The sequence below is a fragment of the Lethenteron reissneri genome, chromosome 59, assembly GCF_015708825.2.
Source record: "Lethenteron reissneri isolate LAM-NWPU_2019-01 chromosome 59, ASM1570882v1, whole genome shotgun sequence".
NCBI lineage: Eukaryota > Metazoa > Chordata > Hyperoartia > Petromyzontiformes > Petromyzontidae > Lethenteron > Lethenteron reissneri.
In genome coordinates, this window is record NC_083837.1 from 89280 (window position 1) to 113144 (window position 23865).

General features: G+C 54.9%; 2 protein-coding genes across 3 annotated transcripts; one reads left to right on the top strand and one right to left on the bottom strand.

The window, feature by feature from the left end:
* The first annotated feature begins 333 nt into the window (after window positions 1-333).
* Window positions 334-9484, top strand: LOC133357704 (receptor-type tyrosine-protein phosphatase delta-like). Its single transcript, XM_061575798.1, has 9 exons — window positions 334-337; window positions 1258-1364; window positions 2483-2960; window positions 3545-3696; window positions 5919-6066; window positions 6285-6692; window positions 7076-7264; window positions 7960-8023; window positions 9223-9484. The coding sequence occupies exons 1-9, from the start codon at window positions 334-336 to the stop codon at window positions 9398-9400; spliced, it is 1728 nt and encodes a 575-aa protein (XP_061431782.1). The 3' UTR covers window positions 9401-9484.
* Window positions 9485-16082: 6598 nt separating this feature from the next.
* LOC133357789 (uncharacterized) lies at window positions 16083-23568 on the bottom strand. 2 transcript variants are annotated; one of them, XM_061575910.1, is made up of 6 exons: window positions 22922-23568; window positions 21345-21399; window positions 19597-19781; window positions 18804-19020; window positions 18082-18306; window positions 16083-17186 (listed from the first exon to the last, which is right to left on the bottom strand). In XM_061575910.1, the coding sequence occupies exons 2-6, from the start codon at window positions 21385-21387 to the stop codon at window positions 17077-17079; spliced, it is 780 nt and encodes a 259-aa protein (XP_061431894.1). In that variant the 5' UTR covers window positions 21388-21399; window positions 22922-23568; the 3' UTR covers window positions 16083-17076. The 2 variants fall into 2 exon arrangements, with proteins under 2 accessions (XP_061431894.1, XP_061431893.1); XM_061575909.1 differs by having other exon boundaries at window positions 21345-21402.
* Window positions 23569-23865: the final 297 nt, after the last annotated feature.

Here is a 23865-nt window from a genome sequence, read left to right on the forward strand (position 1 = left end):
TGTCTTTTGTCAACGTGACACTTTTTTACTGATTGGCCGTGTCGGGTGGTGGAGGGTTACGACACATTTATAAATAACGCGATCTAACCCCCAAAAACGTTGATTATGAGCAGTAGCTGTGTTAGTGAGACATTTAGCCGGTTAATGTGAAGACATTTAACAAGGTAATGTAACTCAGAGAGTCGGAATGGAAGCATCGCAGCCAGTGATGACTTTACCTGGTTAATAACGTCATTACAATGATTGCTCAGTTTGTACCCCCATCTTCTCGGTTCAAATTGTGTCTGTTTCTATATCTGGATGGCTTCATGAACAAATGTTTGCTGATAGCCAATGGGTTTGCAGAGTACCTTCGTCTTGGAGAAATCAATGTCACGTGTGAGCCCACCACAGCGTTAAAACGATGATCGGCCACGGCTGAGGTGTTGGTCCTACCGTGTTTCAGATCCGCCTTGTGTTCGCGAACACGGTCTGAGAAATGTCGCTTAGTTTCCCCAATGTAACTACTGCTGCAGACACAGCTTGGTTTGTAGACGCCGGGGTATTGCGTGTCAGGGATCACATCCTTCACAGATGGGATCAGATCACGAATTGTATGTACTGTACTCTTAGTTTTTTCGGTAAAGTCACCATGTAGGTAAAAAATTAAATAAAAATTAATAAAAATAAAAGAATAAAAATCACGACGTTTCGGAGGCAACACAAGCTTCCGTCTTCAGGCAGAACCGTCACAGCAAAATATCTGTATCAAGTGATACTTGATACAGATATTTTTCATCACTTGATACAGATATTTTTCATCACTTGACACAGATATTTTTCATCACTTGATACAGATATTTTTCATCACTTGATACAGATATTTTCCTGTGACGGCTTCACCTGAAGACGGAGACTTGTGTTGCCTCCGAAACGTCGTGATTTTTATTGCTTTATTTTTATAAATTTTAATTTCTTTTTTCACCTACATGGTGACTTTACCGATAGAACTAAGAGTATGAATCCTTGCAGTCACGAAAGCTTCAAATCTAGAATGTCTGTACTGTGTTGAATCGGACCTGGATCTTGTGTTTGTATGATTAATCACAACAAACATTGCACACAACGGAAATTAATTCCCTCCTCATCCATGTCCCAACTCTGCATTCTGACCCTATCTCCAACTGGCCAATCGTAGCCAATTGCCTCTCCCTTATCCGATTCACCACCGCTCCATCACCCCCCACCGCCCCCCTCTACCCTGCCCACCTCCCCCAGGCCTGCCGACGACCCTGGGCTTGTCGGTGACGGAGACGACGTCGACCAGCGTGACGCTGACATGGGACTTGCTCGGCCCTGACCCTGTCCTCTTCTACGTCATCCAGGTGAGGACGGCTTGCAGCACGCCGAACCATTGGGCATCCTGCTGGTGAAACGTGGTTTCCATGCCGGCCCTGACGCCTGTATGTTTGGAGTTTAGCCCACTGAGCTGTATAGCTCTTTTTCAGAAGTGACCTGGTCACGGATGATAGTTCAGCGAAGTGGCTTGAAATGTATAGCGGCCAAGTGCTCTTGAACGCACGCCGATTCTAAATGTGGAGGGAAAAACCGGAGGACCCGGAGAAAAATCCACGCGACCACCGTGACGGAGACACGCAAATTCCAAATATACAGCAGCAGCAGGCGTCAGGGTCAGGATCGAACCCTCCCTCATTCATAGCAGGCGAGGTAGTTAACATCCGCAGGAAAAAATTCTATTTAAAGCTTTCGTGACTGCAGGGATTCATCTTTCGGTAAAGTCACGTAGAAGGGAAGTAATACAATAATAAAAATAAAACATAAAATACAATTCTCACGACGTTTCGGCCACAACGCAAGCAGCCGTCCTCAGGTGAAGAACAGGTCTGTCGGAAAGTCATTCAGATGCTGTCTTCTCGACAGACCTGTTCTTCACCTGAAGACGGTTGCTTGCGTTGTGGCCGAAACGTCGTGAGAATTATTTTATGATGTTTTATTTTTATTATTTTATTACTTCCATTCTACGTGACTTTACCGAAAGAACCAAGAAGATGAATCCGCAGGAAACTCGATGGTTTCTCAGTTACGATTCCTACATTACCCAGCCAAAAAGTTACCGACTTCATCTTCTGTGCTGCGGGCGCGCGGATACAGCCGTATGCTCGAGTTGCAAAGGCAGTGTGTGTGCGCGCGTGTGTTAGGTATGACCTCCTGCCAGCGGGCGTTCGACACTTCACGTGGTAGCCTCAAGGTGCACTTGGCCTGGCACAAGCGTCGTGGTGACGTCACCGCCACTTAGTGGCGAATGGCGGTTGTTGTTGTTGTTAGGTATGCGGTTGTGGTGGGAAGCGGTAGTGCAGCGGTGCTTATCTTGCTGTGAAATTCGACCCCGGCGCCTGCGCATCTTACGCGGATATAAACGCGTGCGTCGAGCGAGCGATCTCCACCACCGCCCGCCTGCCCCCCAACCCCGCTGTCGCCGCAGTACAAGCTGCAATCGTCGGAGGGCCCCTTCCGGGAGACGGACGCCGTGCCCGACACGCAGCACACGCTCGCGGGCCTGGAGCCCGACTCGATGTACGAGCTGCGGGTGCTGGCGGTGACCGGGATGGGGCGCGGGCCGCCCAGCCCGCCGGCATTGGCGCGCACCGGCGAACAGGCGCCGTCGGGCCCGCCGCGCAACGTGCACGCGTACATGCTGGGCCGCACCCCCATCCTGCTGATAGCGTGGCGCCAGCCCAAGGTGCCCAACGGGGTGATCCGTGGCTACCGCGTCTACTGCGCCGTCGAACCCGTGCGGCCCGAGAGCACCTGGCTGGAGAGCGTCGTCGGCGGCGATGACTTTTTCGCCTTGTTGGGCGGCCTGGCGCCCAACACACCGCACGTGCTTCGCATGCTCGCCTTCACGTCCGCTGGCGACGGGCCCTTGTCCGACAAGATCTACGTCGAGACCACCGTCGCAGGCAAGGAGCACACGTGCGCGCACACGCGGCGTGGCGACGCTAGGGAAAGCAAGCGTCGAAGGGCCGCCGCTTCGAGAAGGAGACGCCCTCTAGAGGGGTAATGGTGGCCAGGTTGTTTGTGATGCTGCCCAGACGGCTTAGAAGAGGGAGGGGGACTTGCACTGGACCCCACTGCACACACGATATGGCACTGACTAACTGCGGTGTATACCTTTAATACTGCTGCGTATGTGTAAACACGAATGTAATCTTGTGAGATGCACGTTAATGAAAACATCCATTTTGCAAAATATCATTGCGGTATGAGGCCCAGAACAGGTTCAAACATTGGTTGGACTTGCCCATGGCTTCAGCTGTCGAACTCGAGATATGGAACCGGTGACCTGGATTTCAAGTGGAGTATGCATATACGTGAAAATGTTTCCACTTTCCTCTGTCTGACCACATGACGAAACTGCAGTGGACACCTACATGGATTGTGCTGATGATGATAAAACTCAACATCTTGCCACGGCAGAATCCCTGTACGTCACACACGTTGTTAAATAACAGACATTTGTACGTGATGACTTTTTGTCCCACAGCTCCTCCTGTCCAGCCGGTGAAGCTGACAGCAGAAGCGGTGTCCGAATCGAGCATTCTGTTACGCTGGACCCCTCCGCACCACGGCGCCGTCGCCAGCTACGAGCTCTACGTCCGCCACGGGGGGGACAACAGCAACGACAAGGAGGAGGAGGTGTGTGGGTTGTTCCATCGGCCACACTCACAGGGGGAGGTCCAATCGTCGAGACAAACCCCCGTTCATTAGATGCACCTTGAAGGTTGGTGCTGTCGTTGTAGAGACGCGTGGACTTTGCCATCGTACACACACTCACACGGTGTCCTATTGCAGTGGGTACATAATGTGAGAACTTCTTCTTGTTGCGAGGCAACACGATATTGATTCACAATCTGGGTGCAGGTCCCTGACACGAAGGGGTAACGGCCCCTTCCACCCGACACCCACGGAGGTGAACGGCCTCCGGGCTACACGTACGAGTCCTGACCTCTGGTCCGCTCAGACCCCCCGGCCCTGAGAAGGACGTCGTGAGAGGGGATGCCCCCAGGGTCTCACCACCGACCACACTCCACTCAGACCCCCCGGCCCTGAGAAGGACGTGAGAGGGGGGTCCCCCAGGGTCTCACCACCGACCACACTCCACTCAGACCCCCCGGCCCTGAGAAGGGCAGTAGAGCCTGGAGTCCAGGCTCCTAGTCCAGCCCCTTCTTAGCACCGGTGTGACGACTGAGCCGGACCCTTGAGAGGTCCGGCTTGTGTACTGCTCCGTGGCTTGCTCCGCCCTAGACACGCCCTCCCTCCCAAAACTTCCTGGAAGGTGACATCATCCCCCTGCTTCGTGGCTTGCTCCGCCCTAGACACGCCCTCCCTTCCAGAACTTTCTGGAAGGTGACATCATCCCCCTGCTCCGTGGCTTGCTCCGCCCTAGACACGCCCTCCCTCCCAGAACTTTCTGGAAGGTGACATCACCCCCCTGCTTCGTGGCTTGCTCCGCCCTAGACACGCCCTCCCTTCCAGAACTTCCTGGAAGGTGACATCATCCCCCTGCTTCGTGGCTTGCTCCGCCCTAGACACGCCCTCCCTTCCAGAACTTTCTGGAAGGTGACATCATCCCCCTGCTCCGTGGCTTGCTCCGCCCTAGACACGCCCTCCCTCCCAGAACTTTCTGGAAGGTGACATCATCCCCCTGCTCCGTGGCTTGCTCCGCCCTAGACACGCCCTCCCTTCCAGAACTTTCTGGAAGGTGACATCATCCCCCTGCTCCGTGGCTTGCTCCGCCCTAGACACGCCCTCCCTTCCAGAACTTTCTGGAAGGTGACATCATCCCCCTGCTCCGTGGCTTGCTCCGCCCTAGACACGCCCTCCCTTCCAGAACTTTCTGGAAGGTGACATCATCCCCCTGCTCCGTGGCTTGCTCCGCCCTAGACACGCCCTCCCTCCCAGAACTTTCTGGAAGGTGACATCACCCCCCTGCTTCGTGGCTTGCTCCGCCCTAGACACGCCCTCCCTTCCAGAACTTTCTGGAAGGTGACATCATCCCCCGGTCCCCCCTCCCGGGGTCCCCATCCCAGGGATTGTCGTCGACTCCCTGGCGTGGTGGCGCTTCTGCCCCATGTTGACGAGAAGGGGCAGCTACCCGCTAACAGAATGGGGAGTGCCGATTAACACATTGTCCTGCGGAGGGAGCTGGTAGGAACGTCGGGTTGCTCGGTCAATGGCCTGCAGGGTCAACGGCGGCGTGGTGTATTCCGCAAATATGCCCGACTGTGAGGGCGGGCACAAGCCGGCGTGAGTAGGTGAAACGTTGAGTTTTATAAGGGCACCACGGGGTGACCAGCCCCTCCCCACCCAGCCCCACCCCATCCACCCCCACCTCGCCCCACCCCACCCAGCCACTCCCCACCCAGCCCCACCCCACCCTCCCCACCCAGCCCCACCCCTCCCACCCCCCACCCAGCCCCTCCCCACCCAGCCCCACCCCACCCTCCCCACCCAGCCCCACCCCTCCCACCCCCCACCCAGCCCCTCCCCACCCAGCCCCACCCCTTGTGGATGAGTCTTGCGATTCGGTGAAGCTCTGATGGGGAAATTGAGGGCTCTGTTATTATCAATTATTTTTACACGGGAGACCACACACTCAAAAGTGCAATTAAGTGAAGACAATAGTGACGACGGCGACGATGATGATAACAACAATGATGATGGTGACGACGACGCCAATGACAATAACGACGACGATTATGATAATGGCAGTGGTGATGATTAAAAGATGTTTGTATGTGAACCCTGTTCGCTAATCGGACAACCGCTCGTGATGCGGACAATGACGACGACGACGCCGCTGACGATTGACGACAGTGACCGTCGCAACCTCCGCCTTGCCGTTGATCGCTCGCCAGGAGGTGGTGACGCTGGAGCCTTCCGCCGTGACGTTCCTGCTCGAGCGCCTGCAGCCCGACACCGTCTACCGCTTCCAGCTGTCGGCGCGCTCCCGCGCCGGGCTGGGCCCCGCCACCTTCACGGTCACGGAGCGCACCAAGCAGTCAGGTACGCGCCGCGTACCCCCCACGCCTACGGAGGTTTTAATGTTTTTTTTTTCACATCATTGGAATTGTAAAGCTCCCGCTTTGCAGCACGAGTCATTGACTAACTTGCGTTTTTCACCCCCTGGGTTATTCACATCCATGTCGCAGCGGTTTCTGATGTTTCTCCCCATTACCCCCTCGCCCCTGTCACCTCCACCACAATCCCAACCCGACCCACAGCCCCCTCGGCACCCCCACAAAACACGTCGTGCGTCTCCCTGAGCCCCGGCAGCGTGCTGGTCAGCTGGGAGCCGCCGCCCGCACACGGCCGGCACGGCACCATCACGGGCTACACGGTCGCCTACAGGAAGCTGCCGCCCGGCCAAGGCGCGGCGCACGCACCCGACGCAGACGGCTCGGGGAGGGGGGACGACGGGAAGGACGGGGAGGCCGGGGAGGACGGCTCGGGAGGGCGGCCGAGCGGGGTTGGTGGCTGGCGCCAGACGCCGCTGCAGCCCGCGGAGCGGAGGAGCGTGACGCTGCGCGGGCTGAGCGAGCGGGCCCCGTACGAGGTGACGGTGCGGGCACACACGGCGGTCGGCCCGGGGCCCGCGTCGCCGCCCGTCCAGGCGGGCGCACTCGAGGACGGTGCGTAGCCATGGCTCTTGAGAGTTTTCCCTGCTGGTGCTGGTGCCTTGGCAGCTAATGCTTGTGTCTGGCCCGAGTGCTTCTCCGTCGGCTTTCTGCGCTGCTCTCTCGCGCTCCTCGCGCCGCCGCCGCCGCTCCCGTTCCGTCTTGTGACCTCGACCGCTCAAAAAATTAACCCGTAAAAACGTTTGTCACTATAAATCCTTTATATGCGTGTCTCTCTCTGTCTGTGTCTCTCTCTGTCTCTGTCTGTCTGTCTGTGTCTCTCGCTGTCTGTATCTGTCTCACTGTGTCTCTCTGTTTCCCCGTGTCTCTGTCTCCCCATTTCTACCCGTGTCTCCCCGCGTCTCCTCGTATCTCCCCGTGCCTCCCCAATATCGTAGCCGCCACCACCACCGCCACCACCACCACCTCCCGACCCTCGTCCGTGGTGTCTACGGGAGACGAGGCGACGCTCCCCGCCGGTGGCGGCAGCGCCTCCATCAGCTTCATGGCGGCCATAGCGGTGCTGGCGATCCTCCCCTTCGTGGTGTGCACCGCGTGGGGCACACGGAGCGCCGGCAAACGTGGCGGTGAGTGTTGCGGTGGCGTTGCGGTGGCTATGAGATGTTGATGGTGAGCGTGGCGGTGGCGTTGCGAGGATGTTGACTCCCTCGCTTGGTACTTGGGAGGTCGTGGCTTGGATCCAGACACTGACGACGTCTGCTGCTGCTGTATATTTGGAGTCTGCGAGTCTCTCTCATGATCATCATCATCACGGTGGCTAGGAGATGTTAACTACCTACACAGGAGGTCATGGGTTACATCCCCGCCCCTGACACCTGCTGCTGTATATTTGGAGTTTGCGTGTCTCTCATCATCATCATCACGGTGGCTGAGAAGGTTGCCTATTACGCAGGAGGTCGTGGGTTCGATCCCGACCCTGACACTTCCTGCTGCGTGTCTCTGCGCGTTCAGAGTCATTTGGCTGATGATATTCATTTGCCGCCCGACGACGATGACGACGATGATGATGATGACGACGATGAGCCACCGAGTTGAGCCGACACTTGTGATAGCCGCTGTAGCTTCTACTCAAGTTACGTAGTTGCACAGCGGGGGGCTTACCCGGTAAGATACAACAAATGTATTTGTAATCTATGTACTGATTTTAATAGATTTGTTAACCATTGCTATACTTTGCACGTGCCGACGGCGCGCATGTGTTTGGTTTGCGTGTCGCGTGTCGTGTTGTTGTCACGTTCTGCTTGATTTTCTCGTTCCCCAGTAGACGAGCGAGGAGGAAACGCCCCGAACCTGCTCCCCGAGAAGGATACCGTCTCCGACTGCAGGTAGCCACTAACGCTAACAACACCAACAACAACAACAACAACCGCCATTCGCCACTAAGTGGCGGTGACGTCACCACGATGCCGGTGCCAGGCCAAGTGCACCTTGAGGCCACGTGAAGTGTCGAACGCCTGCTGGCAGGAGGTCACGGAGCAGACCCAGGTGCCACGGGTCGACTGACCGAGATGACTGGCTAATGCACCACCTGTGCCCCCTACTGTGCCAACTTGCTGTGCTTTAGCCACCCGGCGCTCCGCTCGTTGTTGTGAGCGTCGCTCCTCCGCCCTCCGTTGTTGTTGGAGGGCGACTGCCTCCAACTGCCCAGTAGCGTCCTTCACGAGCCTCCTCCACTGAGGCCGATCTTGACACCGCTGGTACCAGTCATCGGCAAGTCCACTCAGCTCCACGTCCTCCTGTACCACATCACTCCATCTCTTCTCTAGCCCGTGCCGCGCCCGTCTAGCCCCCTCGATCCGGCCGAACAAAAGCTGTTTAGGCATGCGGTGGCTGGGCATGCGGGCTACATGACCCAGCCAACGCAGCCTTGCCTGCCGGAGGAGCTCACTGATGGGACTTTGCCCAGATCTTTCAAGGATTTGTGAGCTCCTCACACAATCCAGCCTGGTTAAACCCAGGATGGATCGTAGGCAGGCCAGCCTAAATGTTTCCAACCGGCGAAGATGCTCCACTAGGGGGGTCCACAACACCAACACCACCACTACCACCACCACTAACACCACTGCCACCACCACCACCGCGGTGGAGCAGAAACAATCGTAATTTTAGGAGCTCGCCCCCCCCCCGATGGACACCGCCGGATGAAAGCTGCCCCCCGTGGCGTGGCGGCGACGCCATCCGCCTGGCTCCTGCACGATCACTCGGCGCTGGTGGCTATGAGATGTTGACCACCTCGCCTGGCACGCAGGAGGTCGTGGCTTCGATCCCAACCCCTGACGACGCCTGCCTCTGGATATTTGGAGTTTGCCGCGTCCGTTTCCCCGTGGTCGCGTGACATCTTAAACCACCGTCACGCGAACCTCCCAATTAGAAACGGTTTGTCTACGGACGGTGCGGAATAACGAGTTCAACGTGCACACGCGCTCGCGCGCTAGGCACGCACGCGCTCGCGCGCTAGGTACATACGCGCTCGTGTGCTAGGTACGTACGTATCGTCTTCACCTACTTTCTCCGCTCCCTCCAGCGGCTACGTGAGCAATGTGCTGGCCGGGGTTCGCCACGATGACGGCGGCGACGATGGCGACGATGTCACCGTGGGGATGATGGAGCTGCTGCACGTGGAGGAGGTGGTGGAGGTGGTGGAAGGGGAGGAGATTGCCTTCATCGGTGCTACAGACACGGAGCCCCCAGCAGCCGAGTGAGGCTGTGTGCAGCACAGGCAATGTGTGTGTTTGTGTGCGCAGCGCGTGCTAGGCTGCCACTCTAGTAGTAGTGGTGTAATAAAAGACTCCCGTCAGGCACTGCTGGTCTCCGTTGGTCTTTGATTCAGGTTCTGTCTCCGCACCACCCCGCTGGTCTCCTTCCCGGAGCAGCGTCGTCTCTAGCGCGCCCCGCACGCTCCCTCCAGTGCGCCCCGCACACAGACACGGAGACACACGGAGAGAGACACAGACAGAGACACAGAGAGAGACACGGAGAGACACAGAGAGACACATTGAGATAGACATAGACAGAGACACGGAGAGAGACACAGAGAGACACGGAGAGAGACACAGAGACACGGAGAGACAGTGAGAGAGGCACAGAGAGACACGGAGAGACACAGTGCGAGACACAGACACAGAGAGACACAGTGAGAGAGACACAGACAGACACAGAGAGACAGAGAGACGCGGAGAGACATAGTGAGAGAGACAGTGAGAGAGACACAGAGAGAGACGCAGAGACAGAGCGACACGGAGAGAGACACGGAGAGACACAGAGACACAGTGAGAGAGACACGGAGAGACGCAGTGGGAGAGACACAGTGAGAGAGACACGGAGAGACACAGTGAGAGAGACACGGAGAGACACAGTGAGAGAGACACGGAGAGACACAGTGAGAGAGACAGAGACACCGAGAGAGACACGCAGAGAGACACAGAGACACAGACAGAGCCAGAGAGACAGTGAGAGACACAGAGAGACACGGAGAGACAGTGAGAGAGACAGTGAGAGAGACAGAGAGAGACACAGAGAGACAGAGACACAGAGAGACACAGTGAGAGAGACACGGAGAGACGGAGTGAGAGAGATACGGAGAGACACAGAGAGAGACACAGTGAGAGACACAGTGAGAGACACAGTGAGAGAGACAGACTTTTTATAACAATTTTATTCCTCCGGCGTCAATTGCGCTGGAGCATTTTCAATGTATTTGGTACACCGGCCTTTATGGCCACACAACGCACGCGCCTTCAACAACCCGGCCCACGCGCTGCCACGCAACGCGCAGCGTCGGCACCACATCCACCACACGCCACTCACGCACCATCGCCACCGCCGCACAGTCAGTGTCCGATGTCTGTCTGGGCTTTGACGCCCTTTCGCCTGGCAGGGCCCCTCCTGCTCCTCCACACCCTCCTCTCCTGGTGGGGGGGGGGGGGGTGGCAGCTTCCTCACTTTGGTCATCATCGCCTTCAACCGGTAGACCTCCTGCCGGTTGAAGCAGTATCTGTGTGGGTCCTTGACCACCGTCCGTGCCACCTTGATGAAAGCCCCCCTGTCGGGGAACCTGTCCCGCACATGAACGTTCCGTGCCCCGTACACCTGCTTCATCCATCGGAGGATGTCACTGGGTGTATACGTTCCTGGCCTACTCCCGTCCCTCCACCCTGCGCGCTTTCGGGGGTACTCCTCCTCGTCCCAATCGTCCTCAGGGTCCTCACGGTGACCCGTCTCATCGGCGCCGGCCTCCCCTGCCGCCTCCGCCGACCCTCCTGGAGCCGGGGTCTCCCCGGGCTTGAGCCCAATTCTGGGCATCTTCCTCTTCTTGAGTCTCTCAATCACTCCGTCGTCATACATCTTCGGGGTGGGCGGAGGGGTGCCCTTCACCGGCACGAAACCGCTCGGCACACCGTTGTCATCGGTGTCGGCCCACCCACCGATGGCGATGAGGGCAGCGCCACCTCTCACGTCGGCGCAGGTCTCCTCTTCCGTCTCTGCCGCCGGGGCCTCGCTGGGCACGCTCCCGCGCGCAGGCAGCCCACTGCCCCCAAGGTCCATGTTCACCTCCTCCCCCTCCCCCGGGATGGACGAAGAGGTGCTCCCCGGAGCCTCAACGCCACCCGGCACAGCCACGGCGCCGGTGGCGGTCGTCGGCTGTTCCTCTCCCTGCGTTGGAGGGGGGGAGGCCGGGCCCGGAGGTCGCGCTCCCGGCTCGGTCGTCTCCGCCAGGGGTGCGTCACCCGTGACCTCCGTGGCCTTCCCCCCCCCCCCCCTCCACAGGGCAGCCGGCTGGCTGGATACCGTCGCCAGCTGTTTCGGCCGTCTTCATGGGCTGGGCGCTCTCGCGCCTGCCCATCCTCCTCTTTCCGCGCCCCTCCGACGACGGTGAACGCTCCACCGTCATCGTCAGCGGGCTCCTTCTCTGGTGCTGGCTCTCCGCGCTCCGGCACCATCTTGCTGCTGCTGCCCCTGCTGCTACTGCTGCTCACGATGCTCCCGCTGCTGCTGCTGTTGCGGCTGCAGCGTCGGCGTCGTCTCCTCCACCCAACCTCGTCTTGGTGGAGCGGTACTTTTTAACATGTCCCACGCCGCCACACCCGTAGCAGCGTGGTGCGGTTGTAGCCAAGTACACCGTGTGGACGCGGCCACCAGCGGTGCGCTTGATGGCCACGTCCAGCTCGTTGCGTACACCTTTTAAGATGAGGAGCACCTGCCGTTTGCCGGACATGAGGTGCCGCATGGCCGGGTTCCGCGTTCTCATGGGCAGCAGGCTGATGCTGGAGGCCACCGTGCCGAAGCGTTGCAGCTCTCCCACCAGCTCCTCGTTTTTCATGTATGGCGGGGCGCCTGTGATGGTGACTCGTACCGTCGGTGCCGTGAGAGGGGTGCACTGCACGAGCAGCCCCCCCTCCCCTCTGACGCTGAGCCCCCTCCACCACGCGCGCCACCGTGGCCACGTACACCACTCTGTCGATCTACACCATCCACCTATATCGGTATCTCACGCCCATTGTATGTGTAGTGAGTTCAGGGAGACGACGACGGAGTTGAGGCACACTCTTTTTATTAACGCAGGGACAGACACAATAGTTGAAGGGGTAACGGCCCCTTCACCCGTACTATGTGGGAAACCACCCCTAGTACTAAGCCCTCTGTCCTGCTCCGCAGTCCTCCTCTAATGGGCTACGGGAGGCTGTCTGATCCGGCCCTGGTAAGCAGAGATCTCGGCACCAGCTAAGCCGGCCCTGCCCTTACAAGGGCAGAGGTCCGGGAGCTCTTGGGCCGCGCCGCTGGCTTGCCCAGCTCGGCCCTGACAAGGGCAGCGAGACAGGGGAGTCCCAGGGCCTAATCTCAGAGTCTTCAGTCTTCACTGGTCAGCTTCGTGTCGAACTGGCCCCGAGCTCTCTGGCTCCCCGCCTTTTATAGAGATCCCCTCGGAGGGGCGGGGTTATGGGGGATCACAGAGCCCCCATGGCCCCCCAGTGGTTAACGGATGCGGACGTCGGTGTGGCCACCCGTGTGTGCGGGTGCAGACACCCCTGTGTTTCTCGTCCGCCTTTTCTCCCGTAATAACCCCTACACAGGCAACGAGCTGAGATTAGGAGCAAACTCTTAAAGGGAGTGCTCCTAATCTCAGCTTGTTACAATGAGGGAAAAAAGCATTTGATCCCCTGCTGATTTTGTACGTTTGCCTGCTGACAAAGAAATGATCAGTCTATAATTTTAATGGTGGGTTTATTTGAACAGTAAAAGACAGAATAACAGCAACAAAATCCAGAAAAACGCATGCCAAAAATGTTATAAATTGATTTGCATTTTAATTGTCTCCACGCATGCACCACTGTCTCTATCTCTAATCACCCTGTCCCTATACCACTACACACTGTTCTTCACGACTATACAGTAGTACCGTACACCCACGCAGTTACATTGAACACGTATTTCTTTAGAACTGCTTTCCGTGAACCTTAGGTCAATGTCACCACCACCGTCAATGTCACTACCACCACCACCGTCAATGTCACTACCACCACCACCATCAATGTCACCACCACCACCATCAATGTCACCACCACCACCACCACCGTCAATGTCACTACCACCACCACCGTCAATGTCACTACCACCACCACCACCGTCAATGTCACTACCACCACCACCGTCAATGTCACTACCACCACCACCGTCAATGTCACTACCACCACCACCATCAATGTCACCACCACCACCATCAATGTCACCACCACCACCGTCAGTCACTACCACCACCACCATCAATGTCACCACCACCACCGTCAATGTCACCACCACCACCACCGTCAATGTCACTACCACCACCACCACCACCGTCAATGTCACCACCACCACCACCGTCAATGTCACTACCACCACCACCATCAATGTCACCACCACCACCACCGTCAATGTCACTACCACCACCACCATCAATGTCACCACCATCACTGTGACTACCACCACCACCATCAATGTCACCACCACCACCGTCAATGTCACTACCACCACCACCACCGTCAATGTCACCACCACCACCACCGTCAATGTCACCACCACCACCACCGTCAATGTCACTACCACCACCACCATCAATGTGACTACCACCACCATCACCATCATCACTACCAGTCACCACCACCACCGTCATCGTCACTACCAACCGCCATGTGCTAACAGGTGGCAGTGACGTCACGACGGCTCTTGTGATGGCGTCCGGGGATGGAATTCCTTTCCAGCCCAGAGGCTGCCTGCCCTGCGCCACGTATACAAACCCTCGTTGTGACAGGTCTCTCTAGGCTGGCTCAGCAGTTCAACTGCTGTGTTTTATCGCTCTCTCTCCAATGTCGGCAAGAAGCGCGCGGAGATTTTCCACCTCGTGACGTCAACGGCGATCGCAAAGTTGCAATTTAAAAAAATCTCGTGGTCAGAACGACGACCGGTTCCGCGCGTCCGTTTCGCACCGCCTCTGCTGCTGCTGTTCCCTTCCCAGTCACGGCGGAGAAGCAGTGCGGCTGCCAGGAGCAACTCCGCTGGAACGCCGACTGCAAGCTGTGCCCTTGGACCGTCGATCAATTCTTGTGCAAGTAGCCTCAAGACGCTGTCGAGGGATGGCCTCGGCTGAAATCCCGATTCCATTTGGTTTCAGCCGGGTCCTGTGGGTGTGTTTGGTGACCCCCCCACAAAGTTTGTTTGGGGCACCGGTATCATAGCATCCAGCATGCGCATGACTACGTGACACGATACATTACACGACTACAAACACTACACTTTGATACACTACACCTTGATACACTACCCTGCTATGCACTTGTCAACATCCGCATGTGGTGAATTTCCACAATGCAGAAACGCTGTTGCTTTTTGACCGTCGCCACTTGATTGCGGTTAGCAACTCAGTGGCGTTGTTGTTGTTGTTCCTTTCTACTCCGTTCTTGTTGACGCCGCGTTTGGCAATTCTACGAAACGTTCACTGAGCACAGTGAGGATGGACAATGCAGAGTGGTGTGTGTGAGTGTGTGAGTGAGTGAGTGTGTGAGTGTGAGTGAGTGTGTGAATGAGTGTGTGAGTGTGTGTGTGAGTGTGTGAGTGTGTGGGCACAGTGAGGATGGACAATGCAGAGCGGTGACCCCTACACAAGTGAGTTAGCGAGCCGCCCCTGCAGCATCCGTCATCATACCCTTCACTGAGCCGCGTGACGCTCTATACACTTTACACTTGAATACAATCTTGCAGAAAAAAGTCATTTTCTGTGTGTCTATCTCTGTGTGTGTGGACGTCGGGGATGCCTTCCTGAGTATGGAAACGGCGTTATACCGAAGCGATTGATAGTGTGGTGGTGGTGGTAGTAGGTGAGGTTTTCGTCGAGGATGCGTTCCTGAGTATGGAAACGGTGTTATACCGAAGCGATTGATAGTGTGGTGGTGGTGGTAGTAGGTGGTGATGGTGGTGGAGGCGAAGGGGCTGAGAGGGTGGCGGTGTTAATCACGTGACCACGTCATTTGCGAATTGACGTTAAATCGGAGTAACGCTGCATTTTCTGTGTTTTTTGGAGTTTGCCGTGTGCGTTTTGGGTCTCGATTAAGTCGGCTGTGGTGTTCACGATGGCGAATAGCGGTGCACTAGTTCCGCATCGATTGTTAATGATCACCAGGGGCGGGAGGAGTGGGCGTCCTCATGGATCCCGTACCGCTCTCCAGCACGCCTTATCCCACTGGAACAGTTTCATTATCGATCAACTAGAATCTTTCGATTTAAAGCTTCTTTGGTGACTGCAGGGATTCATCTTCTTGGTTCTTTCGGTAAAGTCACGTAGAAGAGAAATAATAAAATAATACAAATAAAACAATATAATTCTCACGACGTTTCGGCCACAACGCAAGCAGCCGTCCTCAGATGAAGAACAGGTCTGTCGGAAAGACAGCATCTGAATGAAACACCACCAGGCTTGGCAGCGTATATTTAAGCCGGGATGGAGGGGGGAAGAGCGCCTTGACAAAATAATTTGCATATCAAGAGGAATTTAGCATATTTATGGGAAATGCAGATATGGGATTAGTACCACTTGTGAAATGCGTAGGAGGTGGGCGGGGGGTCTCAAAGTCATATCATGCCCGTGCATTATGCAGGATTAGCAGCATCAGAATCGTGCAACATTCGCGAGTTTCCTCTCCGTCTGTCCACGCGCGTGATGCCTCCCCAATTCGGTACTTCGGACGACGGTGAAAAACCCCACAAATGGGTGCGGAGTGATGATGATGATTGATGACGATGGTGGTGGTGGTGGTGATGACGATGATGATGGTGATGATGAGGGTGATGATGACGATGATGATGGTGACGATGATGATGATGGTGACGATGATGATGATGACGATGGTGATGATGACGATGATGATGACGATGATGATGATTGATGACGATGATGATGATGGTGGTGGTGATGATGGTGATGATGGTGATGATGGTGATGATGATGGTGATGATGATGGTGATGACGATGATGATGATAGTTTAATGATCCAGGAGGCTGCGCGGTGTCACGGAGACTCTCCACTCAGTAGGGCCCTTCCACATTCGGGGTTTTTGATTTATGTTTCATCGCAGGATATTGTCAGCCAATGAGTAAGTTGCGTGTACCGCAAGGGTAGGAGGAAATCTGAACATCTCGGAGAAAAGCCGCTCCTTGCACGAGGGGGAAACACTGGCACAAGCGTCGTGGTGACGTCACCGCCACTTAGTGGCGAATGGCGGTTGTTGTGTTGGGTGTGGGGGTGTGTGTGTGGGGGTGTGTGTGAGTGTGGGGGGGTGTGTGTGAGTGTGGGGGGGTGTGTGTGAGTGTGGGGGGGTGTGTGGGAGTGTGTGAGTGTGGGAGTGTGTGTGGGAGTGTGTGAGTGTGTGTGGGGGTGTGTGACTGTGTAACTGTATGGGTGTGAGAGTGAGTGTGTGGGTGTGTGCGAGTGTGTGGGTGGGGAGCGGTAGTGTAGTGGTTAGCGCGCTGCGCTATGAACCCGGCGGCACGAGTTCGATTCCCATTCACGGCTAACACCAGTGACGATTATCTGAACCGGTTCCCGGGCCTCAGCCTCAAATGAGTACCTGGTGCGGTGTGTAAACATCGCCACTGGGGAGACAAAGGCGGTAGGGCGTGGTGCTGGCCACCCACCCCCTCGTGTGCCGTTCTGGCCTTCATAGGTGCTCGCTAACAGCACTTGCCCCTACAGTCTGTTAAAGGCTATACGGGGGTTCTTAGTTCTTTGTGTGGGGGTGTGAGTGTGTGAGTGTGTGGGGGTGAGTGTATGTGTGCATGTGTGTGTGTGTGTGCGACCCACTCCCCGTGCCGACCAATCGGATGGAGCATCTGGCTGCCTGAACATCGTCACACGGCGAAGGTCTCCGACACTCGTCCTGTTCTCTCTTCGCGTCTGTTCATCGGCGGCTGCGCGTCCACGTCCCTGTCCCTACGCACGTTCTGCATTCCCAGCGCCACTGTCGAAAGAAGGACAAACAGAAGGTTCATCTTCTTGGTTCTTTGGGTAAAGTCATCACGTAGAAGGGAAATAATGAAATAATAAAAATAAAACAAAGTCGCGTAGAAGGGAAATAATGAAATAATAAAAATAAAACAAAGTCGCGTAGAAGGGAAATAATGAAATAATATTAATATAAAACAATAACAATTCTCACGACGTTTCGCCTGCAACACAAGCAATCGTCATCAGGTGTGAAATCCACAGCAAGAAAGAGTGGCGGTTTGTCGTGACGTCAGCACCACGGACAGCGATTTGGCAGTTGGCCAGATGGACGAGTCCAACTCTGTTCGGGTCTTCACGCTCACGTGACTTGCAGACGCAGCCCGTTGTCTGCTGCCCCCTCCTCTTCTCCCCGAACAGAGATGGACTCGTCCATCTGGCCAACTGCCAAATCGCTGTCCGTGGTCCTGACGTCACGACAAACCGTCACTTTTTTTAAAATTTTCTTGCTGTGGATTTCACACCTGACGACGATTGCTTGTGTTGCAGTCGAAACGTCGTGAGAATTTTTTATTGTTTTATATTTTTATTATTTCATTATTTCCCATCTACGTGATGATTTTACCGAATTCAAGTTTCTAGAATCAACCCACCTGCGCCTGCAACATGGCTTCATCCCAGAGGTCGCAATCAGGTACCCGAAACCCGTACCCTACCCGTAACCGGCCGGGTACGGGTAGGGTACGGGTACGGGTACCCGTTTGCGACCCTGGTGCGGCCGGGTACGGGTAAGGAATCAAAACCCGTTTGCGAGCTCTGGCGTGAACGTGAGACCTCGTCAGTGACACACCGAGTGTGGGGCCACGGAGAGAGAGAGCTCCGGCCGGCTACCCACGTCAATGCTCATTCACCAGGGGGGGCCGGGCGATCCGGCTGCCCGGGCCCTGAAGGCCGACGGCGTCTCCTCCTCCTCCTCCTCCTCGTGTTGTTCCCCTTGCAGACGGAGACGACGTAGACCACGACAGCCACAGGCGCCAGCACCCCGGCCACCAGCAGCCCTGCCCTGTGCGGCGGCGTCTCCCCTGGAGGGGCGGCGGTGGCCTCGCTCAGAGCCCCGCCGTGTGGCCGCCGTGGGGCTGCAGAGACACGGAGACGGGGGGGGGGGGGGGGCTCAGGGTGACCCCCACTCGCACCCTGCACCACCACCTCAAGCGGCGACTCGACACGGCTTCACGTGCAGCAGGGAGAGACACTCACTCAACACGGCTTCACGTGCAGCAGGGAGAGACACTCACTCAACACGGCTTCACGTGCAGCAGGGAGAGACACTCACTCAACACGGCTTCACGTGCAGCAGGGAGAGACACTCACTCAACACGGCTTCACGTGCAACAGGGAGAGACACTCACTCAACACGGCTTCACGTGCAACAGGGAGAGACCACCCATTCAACACGGCTTCACATGCAACAGGGAGAGACACTCACTCAACACGGCTTCACGTGCAGTAGGGAGAGACCTCTCACTCGGGATTGACATCGTATCGAAATTGCGAAGAGTCGCGTCGCCGCGCGGCGAGCGTGGCCGTGTCAGCCACGGCGCAACCGGCGCCGCGAGCTCCGCGCTCGGCTCACCCGCAGCCGTCACGTCCTGCAGCTGCAGCAGCAGCTCCGCTTGCACGGCGGCGTTCCCCGCGGCGTCACAGCGGCGGCAGTCGACGCGGCACAGGGCGACGGGGCCGAGGCTCCCGGGGAAGTTGGGGATGCCGACGGAGCAGTCTCCCGCGAGCACGTCTCCCGCGGACTTGGCGACGCTCGAGTCGTCCGCCGTCTCGTCGCCCGAGAAGTAGATCTGCCAACGACACCGAGCGCGACGTGGGACGGTCGAGCGCGATCGCACGCGATGCCCGCCGTCGAATCGTCGTGAGCTGAGCCGGGCTCGGTGAGCTCGGTTAACTCCCTACACGGGAGAGCTCTTGGGCGATGGCAAAATATGAACGTTGAGTTTGCGTCGAGTTCTTGGTTCTTTCGGTAAAGTCGTCACGTAGAATGGAAATAATAAAAATAAAACATAATAAAATAATTCTCAGGACGTTTCGGCCACAACGCAAGCAGCCATCCTCAGGTGAAGAACAGGTCTGTCGGAAAGACAGCGTCTGTTGCATTCATCTTCTTGGTTCTTTTGGTAAAGTCACGTAGAATGGAAATAATAAAGAACAGGTCTCCACCTGAGGACGGCTGGTTGCGTTGTGGCCGAAACGTCGTGAGAATTGCATTTTATTATGTTTTATTTTTATTACTTTATTACTTCCGTTCTACGTGGTGACTTTACCCAAAGAACCAAGAAGATGAATCCCTGCAGTCACGAAATCAGCTTTAAATCTTAAGACAATCACTAGTCACGACTGACGTGAAATGCGAGCCCCACCAAGGTCATGTCTCCACTGGTGACGTTCTCTGCGTAGCGTCTGGGCATCGTGAACCACTGGACGACGACGTGGTCCAGGTGTGTGGCCAGTGGGGAGAAGGAGCAGGGGAGAGTGACGTTCTCTCCCTCCCTCACAGACAGACTCTTCGGGAGAGTGAGCTGGAGCTTGACAGCCAACGCCGCATCTGCAGAGAGACCGGTCACGCTCGTTACGCATACACCTTGTTGACCATGCAAAACAGATTTAACTACGCATCAAAACGCTATACCACAGAGCTCATGGCATTTCTGACCAACACCACCTGGCCAGTGAATTGAGACATGTACATCGGGCCCTCAGGACGAACGGATACTCTGACCGCACCATCCGCCAAGCTGTTTCTCCCACCATACAGAAACAGCCACTTGAAACTCCGATCAAAACCATCACGTTGCCATACATAGCAGGCGTGACCAAAAAGATCTCCAAAATTCTAAACAAACATAAGATCCAAGTCCGATTCAGTACAGTACATAACATCCGTGATCTAATTCCATCTGTGAAAGATGTCATTCCTGACTTACAATACCCTGGAGTCTACAAACTGAGTTGCAGTGGTGGTGATTGCTAGATTGGAGAAACGAAACGCCATGTCTCTGATCGTGTCCGCGAGCACAAGTCAGATCTGAAACACGGCAGAACTGATTCTTCCGCCGTTGCCGATCATTGCTACAACGCTGTGGGCTCTCATGAAATTGTCTTTTCCGAGACCAAGGTGCTCTGCAAACCTCCTGGCTACCATCAAGGGTTTTTACACGAAGCCATCCAAATATACAAACACAGACATAATTTCAACCGTGATGATGGGTACAAACTGAGAAATCATTGGAAAGATGTTATTGACCATGCGAAAAAGATTTAACTACACATATTTGGACCATCTTATTTGACAGACAACTATTCCTTAGTTACCGTACAGTTCACTGATAGACAGCCACTGGCACGCCCAGGGCGGTGTCACAGGGGTCGCATCGCCGTGAGCTCCTCGTCGTCCTCACGGTGGGAGATTTAAAAACAACTATGACAATTAGCAGGTGAAATGTGACCCTTTTAATCAAAAGTTACCTGGCCACAAATGCGGAAATTTATCGCAGAAAAGTCATCGGAATGCACGTCGACTCGAAATGTGGAGGAAAAAACAGAGGACCCGGAGACAAATCCACGCGGCCACAGGGACAGACTCGCAAACTCCAAATATACAGCAGCAGGCATCAGGGTCGGGATTGAACCCACGACCTCCTGTACACCAGGCGAGGTAGTTAACATCTCCTAGCCCCCGTGATGATGATGAGAGAGACACCGCAAACTCCAAATATACAGCAGCAGGCATCAGGCTCGGAATTGAACCCACGATCTCCTGTACACCAGGCGAGGTAGTTAACATCTCCTAGCCACCGTGATGATGACGATGAGAGAGGGAGACTCGCAAACTCCAAATATACAGCAGCAGCAGGCATCAGGCTCGGAATTGAACCCACGACCTCCTGTACACCAGGCGAGGTAGTTAACATCTCCTAGCCACCGTGATGATGACGATGAGAGAGAGAGACACGCAAACTCCCAATATACAGCAGCAGGCGTCAGGGTCGTGATCGAACCCACGACCTCCTGCATTCAAGGCGAGGCAGATCGCAGTGACCTCTCACCTAGCTAACGAAAGGGCACCGTCCAATGTGTGCTGGGTGAGTGTCTCTGGGTGTGAACTCACCCAGAAGGAGGAAGACGAACAGTGAGATGAGGACCGGCTTCATGGCCGGCTCTGTCTGCTGATGATCGCAAAAGAGAACGAGCCATTAGTCCATCTCACGGCCGCACTCCAACGGTTCACACTCCCTCACTTTCACATCACTCCGCTTCAACATCTTTCCATTCGTGACATCGGCGATGAGTTTCATCTTTTTGCATTCGGTTTTCCCATCTGCTATAATATAAATGCACGCTTAATTTCTACACGCCAGAGGTCGATACCCGGCTACCCGTACCCGGCCGGGATTTCATTTATACCTGATGATGATTGCTTGTGTTGCAATCGAAACGTCGTATGCTTGTATTAAATGTATTATTTTATCTTTACACGTGACTTTACCGAAAGAACCACCAAAGAGTAATTCCTGCAGTCACGAAAGCTCCAAATTAAGTTTGAATGTTTGCGTGTCGTTAAACCGACCATCAGCCGACACAGCCAGTTGGCAAGGTTTATCACGCGAACACACCGTGCCAATCTGTCACTGGAGCAGCACTAACCGGTTGTGTGTTGGAGTGTCTGTGTGTGTGTGTACACACGTACACACACACAGTGTGTGTGTGTACACTGTGTGTGTACGTGTGTACACTGTGTGTGTGTCTGTGTGTGTACACTGTGTGTGTGTACACTGTGTGTGTGTGTACACTGTGTGTGTGTACACTGTGTGTGTGTATACACTGTGTGTGTCTGTGTGTGTGTGTACACTGTGTGTACACTGTGTGTCTGTGTAAACTGTGTGTGTGTACACTGTGTGTGTGTCTGTGTGTGTGTGTACACTGTGTGTGTGTATACACTGTGTGTCTGTGTGTGTCTGTGTGTGTGTGTACACTGTGTGTGTGTGTACACTGTGTCTGTGTGTACACTGTGTGTCTCTGTGTGTACACTGTGTGTGTCTGTGTGTGTGTACACTGTGTGTGTGTGTACACTGTGTGTGTACACTGTGTGTGTGTACACTGTGTGTGTCTGTGTGTGTGTATACACTGTGTGTCTGTGTGTGTCTGTGTGTGTGTGTACACTGTGTGTGTGTGTACACTGTGTGTCTGTGTGTACACTGTGTGTCCGTGTGTGTACACTGTGTGTGTGTCTGTGTGTGTACACTGTGTGTGTGTATACACTGTGTGTCTGTGTGTGTGTCTGTGTGTGTGTATACACTGTGTGTGTGTGTACACTGTGTGTGTACACTGTGTGTGTACACTGTGTGTGTCTGTGTCTGTGTGTGTGTACACTGTGTGTGTGTATACACTGTGTGTCTGTGTGTGTCTGTGTGTGTGTGTACACTGTGTGTCTGTGTGTACACTGTGTGTCTGTGTGTGTGTATACTGTGTGTGTACACTGTGTGTGTCTGTGTGTGTGTTACACTGTGTGTGTATACACTGTGTGTCTGTGTGTGTGTGTACACTGTGTGTGTGTACACTGTGTGTGTGTGTACACTGTGTGTGTGTACACTGTGTGTGTGTACAATGTGTGTGTGTACAATGTGTGTGTGTGTACAATGTGTGTGTGTGTGTACACTGTGTGTGTGTTCAGCACGCCCGGCGGACCCGTTATTCGATCCCGACTCCTGCCGGGGGAGGCGCTCCGGGCGCGGCGGGTCCGCTAGGAAAACTCGGGATGGCCCGAGGCCGACTAGGCCGCAGTCTTCCCTCCCCTCTGTTCTAGATGGTGACGGTGTTGCTGATGTTGTTGTTGATGCTGATGATGTTGTTGATGTTGATGTTGTTGATGATGTTGTTGTTGATGTTGTTGATGTTGTTGTTGATGTTGCTGTTGTTGTTGTTGCTGATGTTGTTGTTGATGCTGATGTTGTTGTTGATGCTGATGATGATGTTGATGCTGATGTTGTTGTTGATGCTGCTGATGATGTTGTTGATGCTGATTGCTGATTATGTTGTTGTTGATGATAATGTTGTTGATGCTGATGATGTTGTTGATGCTGCTTCTGATGATGTTGATGATATTGCTGCTGATGCTAGGGGTGGTGATGATGTTGCTGATGATGGTGTAGATGATGTTATTAATGATGTTGCTGATGCTGATGATGTTGTTGATGCTGATGATGTTGTTGTATATGATGGTGTAAATGATGTTTATTGATAATGTTGATGATCGCAAACATCAACATAATTTATTAATTTATTCAGTTAGGGTAGCCTCTCATTGTGGGAGGGGAGAGTCTTGTACCCCAGAAAGTGACGTCATGTCATCTGCTGCCGCGTGACGTCATGTCATCTGCTGCCGCGTGACGTCATGTCATCTGCTGCCGCGTGACGTCACGAGCTAACAGGAAGCTGGAGGTCCGCGCGTGAACTGCAATCCGAGGTGAGAAATTTTCATTGCGGTTGTTGTTGTGGTTGTGGTTGTTGTGGTTGTTGTTGTTGTTTACCAAGCTAGAGCATCGCTCTCTCTCTCGTAGGGATGTCACTAGAGCAGCAGCAGCTTGTGAATCGATGTCCAAGTTGGAACTTTACAACGCGGGGCCTAGACA

Excerpts from the sequence above, each read along its gene's own strand:
- LOC133357789 (XM_061575910.1), bottom strand. The coding sequence starts at position 21,387 with ATGAAGCCGGTCCTCATCTCACTGTTCGTCTTCCTCCTTCTGG. Across the intron at positions 19,021-19,596 it reads CCAGTGGAGACATGACCTTG|ATCTACTTCTCGGGCGACGA; the intron begins GTGGGGCTCGCA and ends TGTCGTTGGCAG. Across the intron at positions 18,307-18,803 it reads GCAGGACGTGACGGCTGCGG|CCCCACGGCGGCCACACGGC; the intron begins GTGAGCCGAGCG and ends GTGTCTCTGCAG.
- LOC133357704 (XM_061575798.1), top strand. Across the intron at positions 6,693-7,075 it reads GGCGGGCGCACTCGAGGACG|CCGCCACCACCACCGCCACC; the intron begins GTGCGTAGCCAT and ends CCAATATCGTAG. Across the intron at positions 8,024-9,222 it reads GATACCGTCTCCGACTGCAG|CGGCTACGTGAGCAATGTGC; the intron begins GTAGCCACTAAC and ends CGCTCCCTCCAG.